We start from the raw sequence: 19,411 nt of genomic DNA, 5'->3' as shown, positions 1-19,411 counted from the left end.
AATTCTCTCGTCCCCTCAACAGTTGAGTTCTGTTCATACGACCATAGTTTGGAGTTAAAAGATTCCACAATTTTTTTTTTAAATACACACGAGTCAAACTTTAGTGCACCACTGTATCTACTCAAATTCATTTTCAGCTGCTTAATTCGACAAGTGTAGTTCATCATAGTGCCCGCGATATCATAACATGAAAGTAGAATAGCTACTTTGGCCGGATTTCTTTCTCATTCGTTGTATAATAAAACTTCGGTTTGGTCAAATTGCGATCGCAATTTCCATAATGCGCGAGGGGAAAAAAAAAGACACTTTTCCACACAACGGCCAGGGTTAAGCAGTCTCGGGTGAAAGTTTACCCTTGCATGTTGAAAACGATACAGAGCTCTTAGCTTTTGTATGGTCGAGTTGAATTGCTAAGAGATTAACTGCAGTCATTACGGTTTTGTTGAAGTCAACAGCTTAAGGTAATCAAAACTGATCGGAATTCTTACGGAAGATATTAAAGCTATTGATTAGATCGGTTAATCAAGAGTCAGTCACTTACGATTACTTAGTAAAAAAAAAAAAAAAAAAAAAAAAACTTGAAATTAATAAAAGATAAAAATGTTTTGTCTCGTTAATGAATTCGGTGCAGTATAATCGTCAAAAGCATCAATCCAATTAGTTAACCCACTTCTTTGATCAGTGGCATCAAATGAAGCGGCATCTGGGCCCCGAATACTGGTTCCTTAGCAGAAGAATGGCAAGGAACAGGCTTCAGATGTTGAGGTGATGTCTACTGTAATTGTATTGTACCTCGGTCCGCTAAAACCTCCAGCATTTCTAGAGACCATTTATCTACGCACCTACCTCGCTGATGTCAGTTTACTTACAAAACTGAAAATATTTATAATAAATAAATAAATAAATAAATAAATATTCTGTTTATACTATACAGGACGACCACATGGTCAGAGGAGTTCAAGATACAGAGAATACGAGAAACAGCACCGTATTTAGCAGTCACGGACCTGAACCCTGGTCACTCAAAGCACCCTCGCGCATGAGCACTCCCCTACGGCATAGAGTATCCGGACACTTCCTGGGATATGGGAAAAATGAATACCCACCATCTGCTGGTTAGAAACAAGCAGAACCAACTGCTTCACTCTAGAACTATGCGTGTCAGCGACATATTGGTCGTCGTCCCTCGAATGCATTCAGAAACATTCCATTCTACTTACATTGTGCAGTAGTGAACTTTCCTGTTTCAGAAAGAAAGGGTATCATGTCATACTGCTCAGCCTGTAGAATTGAGACCAGTAGCGCCAAGTTCCTATATGCCACCAGTAACCAAAATAAAATTTTCCGCCCTAAATGCTGATAAGCTTTAACCAATCAGAAAACAATATCAAAAGAAATTTCTGCGCCCACTTTTAACTGCCGCCCGTAAGCGACGCTTACCTCGCCTACCCACTTGTGGCGGCCCTGATTGAGACTAAAGAAATGGGCTTGCCAAAGCATAAATGCCCCGAACCCCATTTAAATGAAAACGGGACTCGAGGACGAGCCAACACACCCGTAATCAGCAGCTGAAATCGAGGGTTTAGGGTCAAACAACGTTACCTATACTTTTTTTGAGATAACTTTAGTTTTACTTTATACAAAAAGTCTCTCAAGCCAAAACATTCTGGGAATCATGGTAACAAGTGTATAGGCACCTGAGCAAGATCAATGAGTGGCTACTATCCAATTTATCATCATCTCTTGTCTAATTTAATTAAGAAATACTTACTCATCCCGAGAGTGAGGTAATATTTGCAGGATACTTGTTTATGCGCACGAGCTCTTAAAATATTAGAAGGGAGAGGAGAAAAAAAAAAAAAAATTTAAATACAGTTTGAAGTATCGTCATCTAACAAAGTAATCAATCTTTTCACAACCACAAAATTAGGTTAGTAACTTTATTTGGTTGATAAAGACAAACTACTTTCGAAAAGCGATAACAGTTGACCCCATATTAACGTCACTTATCTGTCTCCACAATTATCCCATTTGCAAAATAAAGTCCGGGGTCTTAAAACTATGCCATCTCAAAGTTTTGCTTTCGCTGGGACTGTTTACCTTTTACTCTCGAATTGACCTTGACTTCTGTACATATTAAGTGTTTTGTATTCAATTTACAAAATTTAGAACTTAAGATGTAATTTATCTTAAATCGTTTCATCTTATAAGTCGATTAAAACAGAATCATTTTTTCTTCTTTTGTCATTTCCATCTTCTGGAATTCTTCCCTAATTTTCTCATAGAAAATTAATACAATATATGTTATACATATACCAAAGCATCAGTGTTACTTTTATTCTGAATTATCTGTGATAGCACCATTGCAATCCTCAGCTGTGCTTCAATGACAGATCAGGTTAATCAAGGACAAGCGTCCGGATTAAAAAAAAAAAAAAAAACACCACAACCTACTACATGAAAGCAGTCCCAGTATTCATTTTTCGTCATCCTACTACATTTGTAGAGTCGTTCTCTATTCATTTCGCCGGCCCTGAAAGCTGGCGCATAAGTGCAGTCACTAACAAACTTCCTGGTCCGGAGTTATCAATGACCTCCCCATTAGAGGCATGCTTTTTCTAAAAAAAGCAAAAAATTTTTTCTGAACTGGAATCTATTTCTGCCAGTTCCCAGTTCAGTGTAGCAATCACCCACTATCCATGGAATTCAGTATTGTAAGTACAAATTCTGGGCCCCAACAGACTTGTTAACACCTTCCAGTGTCCAATTAACCACGTAGAACCAGCTATTGGACTTCTGACCCTTCCGCGTTGTTACCATAGTAACGTCACCGAGTGAATCCACACTTATCGAAGTAAGTTTACTTTTCCATTCCTACTATTTTATTTCTCAGCATCACCCGCATATCCTGAAAATTGCAGGCTACAGAAATTCAAATAAAAAGTGTTACTAAAAATCTTTACCACCTTCCGTGTTTGATATTACAGTTAAGGTAGGAGGGGTAGCTATTTATTTTTTAACAGATATTCGAAATATAAAAAACATACTTTAAGATGCTCAAAAGAAAGCCATCTGTAGCATGTTCTGGAAATGCCTCTCCCATCATGCAGAGCGCAAAGAGATAAGAACAAGTATTTCTGGGTAAGATGATACAATAATTTCAAATCCCATTTCTAGATTGCGCTGCTCAATCACACTCGCTTTCATATTAAATCAGCTGAGTATGACGATTACCTCCCTTGCCTTTCTTTTCAATATATTTCTACGATGGCAAAAGAAAAAAAAAAAAAAAAAAAATTAACAGTATTTTACCCCACAAGCACATGTGTCTTTTCTTAATTTCAAGATTCATTGAAGTTTTAAATATTCAAAACCTAAAACCAATCTTATTAATCTATGGACATGCGTATCATAAATAATTACATTAATTCAATGATTTGCAAGTTGTACCATGCAATGTAATGCGTAAACTTCTGCACGTTAAAAGTATGATTCTCATAGCTACATTTTGACCTTTACATCATCTATAAACGAACGCGCAAGATCGTATCTTACCTCTCGGGCAATGCAGGCCAAAACCGGGAATCCAGGAAGCGCTTTCGTCGTTTCTTCAATTCATCGTGGTTGGCGCAGGAGAATGCGATAACGAATACCAGCAACACCAACAAAATCAACTTCATGTTTACGTGAGCAATCAGCTGTTAACCAAGTGTTGCTCGAACTCTACTGACTACCACAGTCAACATTAACAACTGACAACCCCCACTGATCTTTTATATCGGCGCGTCGGGTACCACCTACTACACGAACAAGGGGAGGACGCTATTCGTCAGATGCTTCTGGAAACTCGGCTGTGTTTTGATTCTTGCGGCTCATGCAAATCGCACGACTTTGTGGCCACCTCCTCACAGGATGTGAGTAATGTCATCTCTTAGACAGCAATCAGACGATTAATTCGTATTTCCGTTATCAAGTGCGAGCACGTGAAATTAATCAAATATACGTTCGACGGAAAGTGATAAACAAATAAGACATTTTCTTACCCCTTTCTCAGAACTCTTAGAAAAATATATATGGGAAATCTGTTGCTGAAAGTTATTGCTATACTCATGTTACAAAACGCATGCAAAGTTTATTACATTAAAAAACATTTTCTATAATAATTTTTATTATAAATATGCATATTTGTTAAGTTTCTGTCTTTTATCTAATAAGTCCCATAAAAGTTGGAACAAAATTCTCAGTTCTCTGACGAAATTAACAAATTATTTATTATTTATTTTTTTCCCAACTTGCTTCTCATAGAGGGAGCTGTAATTTCTTACTTTAAAAATGGAGGAGAAAAAATTAAATTAACGTCAATGATAGAAAGTGAGCAAACTCCTCCCATAACTCTTCATTAAAAAAAAAAAAAAAAAAAACACAAGACTGTCCTTGTCATTATATATTTATTACAGAACAACAAAATAATTAAATATAAATGCAAGTAAAATGTTATTAATAACAAAAATCATAAAAAATCAAAACGTCAATACGTAAAATTATTGCAATAAACTTTTTTTTAAATGGGCGCTGTTCACAAATTAATGCAATTATTTAAACTTTTCAAATCCTTTCCTCCCCGTCATACGTAGTAGAAACAGCTTTCATCTTCCCCGCCCCAATATTACTTAAGAAATACTCCAATTCAAGTAACTTTTTTTTTTAATGAAACAACCCGTTATGTAATTTTTTTAAACATCTTTCATATCCACAATATATAGTAACATTTTATATCACCTTGCATACGTAATTAGTGAACTGCCCAAGACTGACAACCATGATACTATTCAAATTAAAAAAAAAAAGAAAAAAAAGCACTGTTTTTCAAAGTTATAATGTAGCTAATGCTATACAGGCTCAAAGAACGACGATAATCGAACCCGGGTCTTTTAAACCTCTTGTTGTTGTTGTTGTAGGGTTTTAGGAGTATCTGCTGCATTGCTAAGTGTATATTGTCTGTAAATTGCGGGTTCTGAAGCAGATTTTTTGTTTGCAGGACGAAAAACCCAAGTTTTCGGGAGAAAAAAAAAACCATCCTGACCTCGCCTGAGACCGACTAACACAGCCAGTTGTCAAAAATGACCCATAAAAATTCCTCACGTCATCGATTGGACTCGAACTCAGGTCTTTTCACCCGCTGTGGGAAGGACGGGATTCTGCCAACGGTGCTAACTACGAGGGCTAAAAACGCTGTGAAAGAGGGGAGGGGGAAGAATCATAATCAAAGTGCTGTCCAAGAGAAATTAACAAAAGTTTATTTTATAAAGAATACGTTTCAAAGTTTTTGCTGTGTTGTTCATTGCCCTTGGGGTTCAACATTGGCATCAGCAGCTCCTGTCCTGTACTAGTTGTTACGCTAGAACTTTTAAAAGCTTTATTTATTGTTTTCTTATTCTTATCAAAACAATTCCTTCCATACCCAGAAAAACTATGATAATGATCTTCTCGGCAGAGGGTTGAGTCCTGAATTTTTTGGCCTATGATGATCCATGGTGTTTTCATTGCATAGACTCCTATTTTGTTCCCAAGATCCCCGTGACAAATCCATATTCCATCAGTTACAATGCTTGAACGAAAGTTTGTGGATCTGTGTCATGCATGTTTAAATTTTACTCCCAAATTTTATTTGACTCCTGAAGAGATGTGAGCATCCTTGACACCCCAGCGAAAACTGATTTTTCACATGGCCAAGTGTTCATAGAGGGTGGTCAGTACCGATTCCTTAAAAATATTACATTCTCCGACAATCATAAACACTTTAATACGTCTATCCCTCCCGTTATCGACGGGATTCGAACACATATCTTTTCCACTCGGTGTGGGGAGGAAGGCGATCTTACCAACTGTTCTACCTATGAGAGCAAAAGTGATAGCAGCACCACATACAGTATACAGCTTTCACGCGTTCATAAATAACTTTTGGTCCATTCTATTCTTTTATCAAAAATTTGATAATGGTCCAATGCTCCAATTTTGTGGCGCATCGATATTTTCCTTTTTGCTGACTATTTTAAAGGTCTTCTGTTCTTCTATACCTCACTATAGCTGCATAAATAAGATGCAGGCATAGCATGATAAAGCCCCTGGTTTTTTTTTTTTTTTTTTTTTTGTACACTGTTCAGTCAAAACATTATAACCACCCCAGCATTTTAGCAATTGGCCGTTTCTCCCAGCTTGGTCGCACACGTTTTGCGATGAGATCCGGTAAATATGATACTGCAAGTTTGTAGTATGCAGTCCATACGAAGATGTGATCGACAGGAGCAAGGTACGTGATCTGATGGACTTCGAAAAAAGGATGATTGTGAGGGTCACTTGAAGGTATTATGGAATCTAAAAATCTTGTGGGCTATTCGCGGTTATAATAGTTATGGAATCCAACCAATGACGGGAACTTTTATGGACTTTTTTTTTTTTTTTTTACTCCGTAGTTGAGTTTGTCTCGGGCATGTATAGCAAGCCCCCCCCCTCCCCAGGGAACTTGAGTTTTCTTTCAGCAAAACTGGAAAACCGACAAGAGAACCACGTAATTTATGAACACACATGGGCAGATGAATTAGTTCTCGGATGGCCCTAATATGACATTTTGTTTTCCGGGATCGCATTTATAAATTTGTTGGTCCTAGACAAAATACCATGCACGAGCCTTAGACCCCTATTAACATAATATTTGTACATGGTTCCCTAAGTCCCAGCCAGGTTAAAAAAACAATAATAATTCAAATGAAGCATGGCACAATAATTTGAAGCTAACTTTTATTTAATTAAAAATGATATATGGCTTACTATGACCTAACGTACCGAAAAAGAATATCTGATTAATGCAACGAATCCTGGATCCGAAGTCAAAGGACCTGTCAAAATAGGCAATTATTATTTGTCTGGTTGTAAATTCGCTCCTGATGTTACCAAACGTACTAACAAAAAGGAAAATTTTATACAAACTGTTGGTTATGTAAATATTTTAGGGGCAGCGTAGTAGCACAGAGGAACAAATGAGGCTACAAAAAAAGGTCATTGATAATCGATGCTTCTCAAAATTCATAAAACCTTTTCGAACATCGCAAGTGAGTAGAAGACATTTGACTATGGCAAAGTTGAATATCGTTCACTGAAACCACATATTTTAAAGAGATCTACAATAAATACAAAAAAAAATGGTCTTGTTATCCGAAAAAACTATACTCAGAATTCACAAAGAATCATGCAGGGCATTGCATCAACAGGATTTCCGATGAAGACCTGCCATCTACCAACTTTTCATCATCAAAGTAAAAACACACAGGAGTGTAAAATTAATATTCAATGGTTGGTTCGCTTGTTGTTGCACTGTCTTTTTTTCTGTGAATACTTTTAGTAAGACTGTATATTTTCCTAATAGTGTTTTCGGCAAGCATTCTTGCTGACACACTATTAAAGGAAAAACCACATATATTTTATTATTACATTTGCCTAAATCTTCTAAACATCCTGAAGACTGCTCTCGTACACAACATGAAAAAAGAGAACAGCAGATGGGATAATAATTATTATCTCATTCAAAAATCCTGTTATGAGACATTAGGGAAAATGCAGTTTTCCTTGTAATGCCCTTCAATTTATTACGCACTTTTCTAAACTGCATGCACAGCACATTCAAGTATGAATTTCATGTATAGGATGGTTATACAGTTCTTTCCCACTTAAATAATAATAATTCGAAACCTATAGGAAGTATCGAAAAACGATCTTTTGTAATCAGTATATGTGGAAGTTTGTTTTAAACAATAAAAATTGTTTCGAAATTTGAACACCAGGTCAAATTAAACTTTATTACAAAAATGGTGGTAGTGTTACTGCAGCTCTCAGGGCTTATCAAAGAAAAATAAAAATGTCTCAAAGGCTCATTGTTCGAAAAAACCGTATTAAACATTGTAAAGAGTTTGGAAGAAGGCTAATTCTAACTTCTAATCTTAGAAGTATTCGTTCCTCAACATCACAACAGTGATGCTAATAAGATGCAACAACTTTGCAGATCTGAAAAACGCAATTCGTCAGGAGGTGGAAACATTCAGGTTCAGAAACCCATTTGGTTTTGTCAGAAACCCATGTTGTCTTAAAAATTTCCCATTCCTTGGGAAATTTTGAAGACAGCTGTAGGAAACACAAAACCCCGTCTTAATTGCTTATTGGAAAATAATGGTGGTCGCTGCAAGAGTTATCATCCATAAAGATTGGTGAAAATTTTACTTTTGTGTTATTTTTCTAAATTATTAACTTTGCACGCCCGTGGTAGTTAAATTTCGAATATTTCTTATTGCTTAAAGAAAACTCTGCTTTAATGCAATTTAATGCTATTTTAATGTATTAATAACTTTCGAGTTATTAATTTTTAAAGTGAGCAAGGACTATCATGAATCCTGATCATGATATCAACATATCATGACATATCAAACAACTTAAATCCACTCCTTATGAATTAAGTTTCTGTTGTATACCTTTTCTATAGATATTTCCATGGGAATTGTTCTTCTGAATTATATCTGTAATTCGATCTCCCTCAACGGTCAACATTCGTTCACAGTTTAACTGCACACGCACAGAACTAACTTTTTCTATTCCTCATTTAATCCTTCTACTTCTGCTCTTTGGATTAACCACCTTTTTTCATACACAAGTCCAATATTAACAAATGAGTTTCTGAACCTGAAACCCATACGCAATACTAAAATATTATAGGTTCTAATAGCTTTCATTAGAATGCTGTTCATGTTTACGCCCTGAGAGGAGCTAGTGTTGGTAATTCACCTTGTCAGTAAAAGAAACAAACTGGATAGCAGCGGTGGTTAGTGTATTTAATATTTTCGCAGAGGCGACTCAGGTCATGAGGCGTCATTTTATTGTCTGTAAATTGCGTCTGTCGCCGGTGTCTCCGTTTGTGGGTAAAAACTACGAGTTTCCGGGTAAAAAAACGCAAACCTCGTCTAAGACAGAGTAATTCGGCAACGGTGTGAAAAAAGTTATGGAGGGAAGACGATAGTATTCACACAGAGGCATAAGTCACCTTCTTAGTTGTCAAAAGTTAGGAGAGGAGCACCACCTAAACCTAACGTACTAAAATTATAAGTAAATTGTCTGTTTATATTTCAGGACAGACATATAGGGCCGGAGTAATTTATAAACATAGTAAACATGCTAACAAATCTGCAGCTCGCCACTAGCAATGTATTTCGTGGCTTCTTGTAGATTTTATCTGTGTTGAAGGAAGAGCCAGTAAAGGATTTGGTTTTTGCAAGAACACAGGTTTGGTTAATTAAAGGGAAGCCGCTAGTGCGTAGAAGCTGCTGGATTTTGTGAGGTATCAGCGTAATCTCCCGAGTCACAGAGAGTTGTTGTCTTTGTCGCATAGACAAAGTCACCTTGAGGAAGACGCCTATTATAAAACTTCACTGCACATCTACCACTTTTATGGTACTATTAGGCACTCGATGGAATCCAGATTTCTATAATAACCACTCTTATACCACGTGAATATTAAGAATTTATTTAGCTATTAACGAAATCACTATACATTAAGGTAACGTTTCGAGAACCTTGCCGAAACCCATCCTCAGACCATAGTTACAAGTAAAATTTGCTAACGCAACACCAGTATTGTGTTAGCAAATGCACCCAATAGTGTTTAAAATACATAGTTGAAAACGCATGTTGGAGAATATGGCGAGGGCAACTAATTGTGAGTAGTCAGTTACTGGAAAGAAAGATAAAGGATTAAATATCTAACATTTCGCAACCTCTTTTAACTCCCTTCAGGGAGAAAGTTATTTTAAAACAGAAATCTAATTACCCTCCCAATTCTTTCAGACGTTGGAAAAGCAATTACTACATTTTTCTGGACCATAGGATACATTTGTTTTGGAATTCGCAAGCCCTCACTACAAATGTTATACTCTTAGAAGAATACGAACAGTCAGACATTCAAGGGGGGGGGGGTTCTTGGAGATAGATAATATAGTTTCTGAAGGTGAAGAAAACACAACTTTGCGTATATGAGAGGGAATTCGGCTGTAATACATGTAGCTTCCTTAAGTACAGATTCAAGATAAACATCTTTCTGACAATGCGAACTGTAGACGATCGTGACGTCTAGATGATGTCTGTTGATGTACTTACATACAGGTGCGTCACCAGAAATTTTCATTGGGGGGGAGGGAAATCAAAAAGAAATTCTACCCAATTCCGCGCTGCAGGTTGCAAAGGAAGAAATAGATATATTTTTTGGGGAGTGCTGACTGACCTGTTAACTCTTGAAAGGTTCGAGGGTAGTACTATAGCTTGCAATGAGGGGGGGGGGGATATTTCTGATCATTTTACACTCATTGCATTGCCATCATATGACAGAATATAACAGCTGCTTGGTGGAATAATTTAAGTCGAAAGAGGACGTCAATATACACTTTATGAGATCAAACTATATGCTGCCATAAAAACTGCAGCCCTTCTTGTTGCGCTGATATATCGGCTACAATAAAGTAGCTGCAATGAGACAGAACTTCTCTGCCTTTTTGGGCCTTAATGGAGTATAAAAAAAGTTTATTTTGATTATTATTATTATTTATTTTTTTTTTTTTAATCAGCGATCTCATACACGACTAGAAATCTCGTGCAGCTGAAGCATCGCTATGGGCAGCAGCGAGGTTCACTCATATAGACGTCGACAATGTCTATGATCTGCATTCAATTACTACTGCAAAGAGCAACTGGAAGAACAAGTGCCGCAGGAAGAAATTACTCCTCCAATGGGCCTGTCGGGTCCGCCATGGATGCAAAAATCAACTTCGAATGATAGGTGTCAATTTCTTAAGTACTGACTTATAACTGGTAATTTTTCTATGGTACCCGCCCATGCTATAGGTATCGGAAGGTACCATAGAAAGATTATCAGTCTTAAGTGGGTGCATAAAAGAGATTATCAGTCTGTGGGTGCATAAAATGTTAAATGTATTTAGCGCTAATTGAACCCCCTTATTATTATCATTAGATAGGGGAGAGTTCCACCCCTTGCCGGATACTGGTACCCAGTGTACAGGGTGGTCGTTATATTACTACTGTTGGTCGAGGAACTCAGACTGTCCTACTGGTGTTCAGGATTTCGACTTCATGGAGTTCCTTGTAGACGTTCTCTGGGACACCTATTGCTTCCAGACTCTTGTCTTTGGCACCACACCGGTCGTCGACACGGTCATCGGTTGTGCAGGATTGTGTTGTCCGTTATTATGGTGCGATCCCAGTACAAAAAAAAATAAAAAAATTATGATATTAGGGTCCCTTTTGTCTATAAATTGCGTATGTTCTCCGGTTCGATTTGCCTGTTTGCTGGACGAAAAAAAACCGTTTTCCGGGGGGGAACTTTGCTATCTACACCTGAGACCGATTAACTCAGCCACGGAGTGAAAAGAGCCCACTAAAGTTCCTCGCGATCCCAGTACATCTTGTGGGTTTGGGTCTCTTAGCACAGAAAGGTGTTCGTCCTTGTAATACGGTACAATTTCTTTGATCAACTAGAATTTTCTCGCTAGCTTTTGATGTAGTATCCTGGCGATCTGCTCGCGTCTATGAGTGTACTCCGTCTGGGTGATCATCCTGCGGTGATGTGTTGGATTGTTTCTGGGGACAGGTGGCAACATCGACATATATCATCTGTCACTCAGAATTCGAAACCATGGCAATATATTTTCTATAGTTTCTGATGTCAATTACCTGGTTTAAATGACGAGCATGAATCTTTCAGTCTCGGGGAAGAATGTCCGGCTCGTGCATTGGAAGCTAAGCCATTTTATCTATAAGGTCTTGATGAAGGTCATTGTAGTGTCTGCCATGGAGTATATTTTTTGCCCATCTCTCTAGCTTAGTTTTTTCTGTCTAAACAAGAGGGAGGTCTCCTCGCTTAGGCTGAGTTGGCATGCCGCTTGTCTATATTCCTTATGGCCTGGAAGAATGGCGCTGTGTTTTTCTGGAAGTAATCCTTTAGGTTCTCAATCGCTTTCTTCTGTTGCCCGATGAAGTTTATCAAGCCACTTCCTCCTTCTTTCCGAACTATGGTCAGACTGACCTTAGTTCGGAAAGGAGGAAGAGTTGTTCGCTGCTCTTGTTATTATTATCCTTATCTTTCTCATGATCTCCTCCGGTTGTTAGTTCATTCTATGATACCAGAGGAATGTTAGTACTGGAACTTCATAGATGTTTATGCCTTTAACTGTGTTCCCTCCGTTCAGCTTTGCTAATAGTATTTTTCGGTCAGGCAGGCCTTGATCTCCTTGTGCTCTACCTTCTGAGCCTGCATCATCCCTCAGGTATTTGTAAGTCTTTCCTTCTGTCATGGCTTCGGTCCCTTTACCAGTCTGCAGCTGGTAGTTTTGGCCGACTTATTTCCCCTGATATAATCTGTGGATCACTGTGCGACAGTTGACATCGCAATATGCAAGAATAATATCCCAAATGATGATGATGTGTTGCACACTCATACGCATGGGATTCCAGCAGATGACTCAAGAGACATCCTCTCCTCACCGCTGCTCTTCGTCGACGGCGAATGCTCTGGTGTCAAAAACACGCAGGTTGGACACTGGAGGGCTGGAAACGAGTGTGCTGGTCGGATGGCTCCAAATACCTGGAACAACACGCCGACAGACGCCATCGTGTGTGGCACAAGCAACACGATTCCGTGGACCCATCGTGAATGGTGCCCACTGTCAAGGCAGGTGGTAGTCGTTGTCGCATAGTAGGGGCATGTTTTGCTGGCAAGAACTAGGACTTCTGGTGCGTATGGAACAATGTTTCGCTGGTGAAGTCTAACAGAAGCTCTTAGAAGACGTGTGCACTCTGCCATGTTGCATTTTTATCCGGACAGAAACGGGATCTTCTAAGACGATAATGAGACGTGTTATCAGGCCCACACTGTCCACGAGTGGTTCAAGGAACACAGTGACGATATTACCCATCTTGATTGGCCTCCAAATTCGCCTGACCTCAATCAAATGGAACACCTGTGTGATGTTTTGGAATGGAAAGTGAGGCATATGGCCAAGCAATCGTCATCTATTCCGACATTGTGAAAAACTTTGCAGGAGTTGCAGGAGTCAATTCCAAGGCGAATTGCGGCTGTTTTCCGTGCAAACGGTGGCCGAACACGGTATTAGGTAGGCGGTCATAATTCAGTGATCACTGAGTGTATCTCTGGCTATAATAGTCCCAGTCACAAGTTACTCGTAATAGCAGTCTATCCAATCACCCAATGCTACATACCTTCGAAAAAGAGCATTTAGTTCAAGCGTTTAACTATAGCTGGTCAATGGGACCTGTCACTATAACTGGTCAATGGATACCTGTTACCCAGGATCTACCGTCCGTAGTTGGTATCTTCACGAAGTTTATTTGACTCAACCATCAACTTGTTGTAAAAACTTAAGTGTTGGCTGAGAAGATTCTTTTTAGCTCATTAATATCTGGCCATAGTTATCCTGGAGATGCATGTTAATATCCATGGTGTTAAGTTCATCTGATAATATGCAGTTTTATTCAGTTGGCGATAGACTGTTCCCGGATGAAAATACCATAGAACGCAAGGTGCGAATTGTGCAGGAACGGTAAAAAGTCGACTACAACGTTATCCAACATCTTTTCGATTGCCTCAGCAACCCAGCGAGCTCAACGGATCTCAATATCCTTCTCGGACAGAAATAAACTAATATCGCCAGAGATACTGGCGCACTCCTTGCCGAATCCATGTGAAATCAAAATGCGTTAGGCGTCTTATAAATTGAGTGTATTTTATGATTCAATTGCCTCGCAGAATTCGCAATCTACGGTTCACTTAAAAGTAAGCTGCTTGTAAACGATCGAAATCTGATTGGTGGTGTCACTAACATCAATCACAGTCCTCGCGTGTGGCGCAGCTGATATAATCACGGTCCTTCTCACACCGAGTGGAAAAGGCCCGAGTTCGAAAACCGTCAATGACGCGAGAAATTTTTATGAGAAGTGGCTAAGTTAGTCGGTTTCAGGCGAGGTAGCATGGTTTTTTCTCCCAGAAACTCGGGTTTTTCGTCCAACACACAGGAAATCGACCACAGAACACACGCAATTTACATCCATAAAGGTGCAAGAGAAACGAGAAATATTTTTGAAATCATTGATTATTTTAAATGAAACAATTTCAATGTTTATTCCCTTCAAAGTACTCTCTAGCCGTGCCTATGTAGATTCGCGATTTCCATGATCTAAAACAGCAGCGGAAGTCTCCAGAAAATATTCTGGGGACTTCCGCTGTTGCTTTAGATCCGCCTTTAATTGCTGCGTTGTGTTCTTATGAATGTCTGCTAAGTCCTCAAATTGTTTTCCTTTGAACTGACCGTTTGGTCGTCCCGGAGTATAAACAGAAAATTTATTTTATTTTATTTTGATTTTCGGGAACAGAAAAAAGCCACGTGGCGCCAGATATAACGAATAAGTCGAGTGCTCCAATGTTGTGAGCTTGTTTTTCATTAAAAAATCTCTCAATGAGAAAGAGGAATGACACGGCGGATTGGGCGCACACCTTTCTTATTCCCAACCGCTGTGTCCAAGGTGTTCTTGCTGTTTCTTTGTTTCTCTGTCCTGCGATTAGTCGAATGCTCATCGACTGTCTTGGCGCACGATCTCTCCAATTTTTTTCAACATTCTCGTCTGTTAGTGAAGATGGCGGTCTTCCTGTCTTCTTGTCGTCGTGGACATCTTCCCGTCCCTCTCTGAACCGTTTATGCAATTCATACACATGTGGCCGATTCATGGTTTCATTAACGTACACTTAAAGAGACACAGTTCAATCAAAACTTAACCGACTGCAACGAAACAAAAAGTAATCTGTAGAGAAAAACAAGCAACAGCACAATATGAATGCTGTTTACATGTGCAGTAGTAACGCGTTGGTAAGCAATAATTCTCGTTTCATTCTACGGCGCAATATGGCCTAAGTTGCTGATGCGCCCAAAACCCTACGACAACGAAAATCGCTTTGGAAAGAATTTATTATGAATGCTAACAAACATTTTACACGATTAAAATCGATCTCTATTGAAGAATTCGACAAATTGTTCAAATCTGGCGAAGTCCATCCAACGCAGACAGGCAACCAAAAGGCCTATCTACAAGAACCGGCAGCAAATTTTGGCACCATGATCTCGACAGGCTCTCTAGATGACAGCACATCTAGACGACATGAATTATTACATCAGGTAGATGGTAGCTAGGGAAGCACTCAGAACAGAATGCTTGTAGGTTATGTAGGTGGCAAACTTCCAGAGAACACAGTCAAGGTTTTGGATGTCAGGCAGATTCCTACTTATCCAAATACTTGGATTAGGGCCACCCGAGAGTCAACTGAACTGAATATTTGGCTTTATCCTAGTTGCATCAGACCTTTCGGGCTGGCTCTACACCTCTTCGAATTCTCATAACTTGAAATCTTATGCAAACTGACAACTTAACTTCTACTTATTCATTTCCTTGGATTTGATCTCTCTCTCTCTCTCTCTCTCTCTCTCCCCCCCCCCACAACTTTTTTTCTACTTGATATTTTTTGAGCAAAAATTTTTATCGTCCTCTCATCATCATCATCATCAGCCATTTTCAATCCACTGCAGAATGAAGGCCTCTCCAGCAACTTTCCAGTTCCTTCTGTTTTGAGCACTGGCCATCCATTTACTACACACAAACTCATGAATTTCATCTATTCATCGTCCTCTGCAGACTCCTAATTTCATCGTCCTCTGCAGACTCCTAACTGCTAGATGTGGGATAGCTTGAGAATTACTGTACTTTCTTTCACTAGTTTCCCCTTCTTTTACTCTTTTAGTCCTTCCTTTTCTCTCCCTTTTCTTTCCCATTTTCACTTTCTTTTTTGACCTCGGCTGTCTGGAGGTAGGATGGATACTCGTTTCTTCCCTCTTTCTCTTCCCTTATTTGTTATTTTTATCTTCGTCTTTTTGTTCACTCTTCTTTTTTTTTTTTGCATTTTGGCTCTTCTTTTCATGCTCTTATGAACCGGAGAAGCCACGCTATATAGACGAAAGGCCTGCCTCCTCGTGACAGGAACGAGAACCAGAGAGGCCTCCTTTCTGTTGTTCTCCCTGATCGCAAAGCGGCCAATCTAACAACACACCATAATAGTAAGCTACACCTCAGAGTAAATAGGAGGATAAGTTGACCTCTGGTACCTCCAGAATACCGCACAAGACACAGTATCTATCTATAAGTTCTTATTGCTCAGGAAGACATGAAATATCTTCCAATTCAGACTTCCAGGTTATGATCACCAGGGGAAGGGATCAAGGGATACTCCCATTGTGAGTCGCTACATTAGATAGTAAGCAATATTTTTTTATCAAGTGTTCATTAAAAATTATAAAAACATTTTAAAAAGATCATTTGTTAGCTCCAAGATAATTTATAAATTATTCAAAGAGATTTGTCACAATAATTTCCAAAACAATTTGCCTCTGGACTAACAAGATATTTCCTATTAATCAACAACAACAACAAACAAAAAAGTTAAAAAAAGGAAATAGGTAAACATTTTGCAATATCAAATATCGATTACTTATCGAACGCCATGTGGCTAACGTTTCCCAATTTGTCATGCATGTAATACTGAATTCCTCCCAAGCAACAAGATACTTCGACTTATTTCCCATATTTCTCCCATTCATAAGAAGTAAAATAAATTCTTAAGGTGAACTTAGAAGCAGAAAAGGCATGGTCGATTATATATCGAAAATATAACTATTTTCCAACTTCACGGTGATTGCCATCAAAGTCTGAAGTTCAAAAATTTCAGCACCACCCATCGATGACTGCAGGAGTGGGTCACATTACAGATTAGAATCAGTCAAAAGGAAATGACTATACGGAAACACCTGGATAGCCAACTATGAATCAAATGTTGCCAGTTAATGTGACATGATGTCACTGATTTCGTTGTTTGTGAGATGGGGGGGGGGGCATGGTAAAACTTTTTGAAGCACTTCCTGAGGATAACTATGCCTTTAATCAACAACTTTTGCATTTTTGTAAAATAACCCTTTATAAACATGGATTTAAAATGCATTTAACGACATTAAAATTGTGACTAGGTTGGTTAGAAATAAAAAATTCAGAAATATTAATAAAGGAGTCCTTTGACTCTCAAAATTAAAAACTATAAACATTAAACAATCCCGCGAACGAATTTTTCGAATACCTCCACAGTTTGCACATGTGAGAAGAACCCTAAAGGATACTCGTAAATAATTTTATTTGCAAATGATTCTGTTATGAAAATAGTAATACCCAGAGATGTCACCATCGCACGCATAATACCTGTTAGTATGTATGTAGTATCCCTAGATGTTTTGGGGCAACGTCCTCTCGTCATTGACCTTCGCTGAATCCTCAGGTACAACAAATAACAAACAGGTTTGTTAAGTCATACACTTCCCGTTGTAATTTTTTTCTTTACTTTTAGCCTACTCCTCCTTGCCGTCTGAGTGTCCAGAATTCAACGTACCGTCTCCTGAATGTTAATTATGAATCTATTAATGTGCTAAAACTGTTTTCACCAGCATTTATTTAAATAATCGCAGAATAATTCAGTTTGGACCAGTTTAACTAAACTGAAAAAAAGGACACAATATAAATTTGAGGCATTACATTAAACTTCTATATCACCTAAACGATCACTTGTTTAAAAATAACAGTTATACATTTATGCTATACCGTAGGTAAATGAGAAAAACTAAAAATATAAAAATTTAACATCCATTGTTTCGAAATTAAATAGACCTCATTCGTTGTATTTACTGTCCTTCAGCTATTTTAAAAACAAAATAGTTAATGCACGAAGTAGGATACATTTCAGGCAACTTAGCAAATAATAATAATTTATGATTTATATAAAAAAAAAAAAAAACTACTACGGACGGAGAACATTTCGTTTCTGCGCATCCGCCACATTGGCTGTTCATTCCTCCAACTAGCTCATAGCAACAAACATGATGTGTTTCACTACGATACACGGTATATGGATAGCCTATATGATATGACAATAAATAAATATTTGCTGGGTTTCGACTGGAAATACAGCAATTATATGTCTCATTTCATTGAAATTTAAGAAGGCCCAATAAATCGTTCGAAACGAGCCAAATATAAAATTTCATAAAAATCCATCCACTGAGAGTGGAGTTATTACATGCGGACGGACGGACACAGTGAAGACAATATGCGAGTTGCGCATATATATGCTAACGCTGCTAAAAAGGACGCAATCTACAGTTTGAACACACTGCTCCAGTTTATTGAGACAAGTAGCAGAGAACTTGTATTCTACAGAATGAAGAATTCAAGCTTCACGTAATTAAGACTCTATGTTATCTTTTATCAGACCAAGATATGTTGCTGAATAGGGGTGGTACATCTAACACATCAGAGTTATAATTTTAAATGAGAACCCATGAAAATTCGAATAACTTCGAGTAAAAGAATGCTAGAGACATGAAATTTACAAGTAATAGTCTCTATTCTGTGCATGGTGTCGCTACCTGTCGGAAACTTGTAGAACTACGAATTCGGATGCCCATTGCAAGCAGAAAATGAATACTGTATAGCGTTAAGCGTAGAACGTGTAATCATGGTGGAACATTACTGTACTTTAAAACTATTCACCGTAATTTTTGTAGGCAATTGCTGTCATAAAGTACCATCAAAAACTGCGATATGGAAGCCTGTGAAAATGTTCATTAAACAATCCCAGAAAAAATTTTTGTGGGATTGTTTTGCTCTACTGTCAATGATCAAAGTACATATTACTCTACGTTTTATTGAATGTGCATTTGGAATGTCTTTGCTTGATTGTTCTTTTTCTATCTGCAATGCCCTGCTGGCATAACAGTGTTTCCTTATTATTTTTCTGACAATCTGTACACATTTTCATCTGTACGCGTTTGGATTTTATCTGTATGCATCGGGCTTATATGTAGATTCATGTACAATTTAAATTACAGTTTATATAAAGTTTGTAATCTATTCAAACAGGCCATACCCCTACAGGAAACATGGTCGATTTGAATGAGTGGTGAGTAAATAAGCGACTCACCTTAATAAGCCTTAGTTGACTCGGCAATAATTCTGGAAACAACAGTTTATGGTCTGATCGGAACCAAATTTGCAATGCATGGAAGAGGCTCTAGGATCTTTCTGTCGTATCGGATGATAACGAAACTATCTACTGTGCAAAACTTGTATCTAAATGGATCGAAGAATATTTCCAACATCTACCCTGGCTGCCTAATTCTCCAGATCTACTGTAAGAATGGTA

At 38.2% G+C, this 19,411-nt stretch overlaps 1 protein-coding gene across 2 annotated transcripts in view; it reads right to left on the bottom strand.

Moving 5' to 3' along the window:
- The window catches only part of LOC150087439 (transforming growth factor-beta-induced protein ig-h3-like), a 76,299-nt gene extending 72,455 nt beyond the window's left edge, over nt 1-3,844 (bottom strand). The window contains exon 1 of one of the 2 annotated variants that reach the window (XM_090371190.1): nt 3,556-3,844. In XM_090371190.1, the coding sequence (XP_090227316.1) occupies nt 3,556-3,680 (125 nt within the window). In that variant the 5' untranslated portion in view covers nt 3,681-3,844. The remainder of the gene's footprint in view (nt 1-3,555) is intronic. The other variant, XM_090371191.1, reaches the window with a different exon arrangement.
- Nucleotides 3,845-19,411: the final 15,567 nt, after the last annotated feature.

Source organism: Mastigoproctus giganteus, chromosome 4 (assembly GCF_048544385.1).
Source record: "Mastigoproctus giganteus isolate SK-2022 chromosome 4, ASM4854438v1, whole genome shotgun sequence".
In the NCBI taxonomy this organism is placed as follows: Eukaryota; Metazoa; Arthropoda; class Arachnida; order Uropygi; family Thelyphonidae; genus Mastigoproctus; species Mastigoproctus giganteus.
Note: the sequence above shows the minus strand (reverse complement) of the source record. Positions and strands in the feature narration are given on the sequence as shown.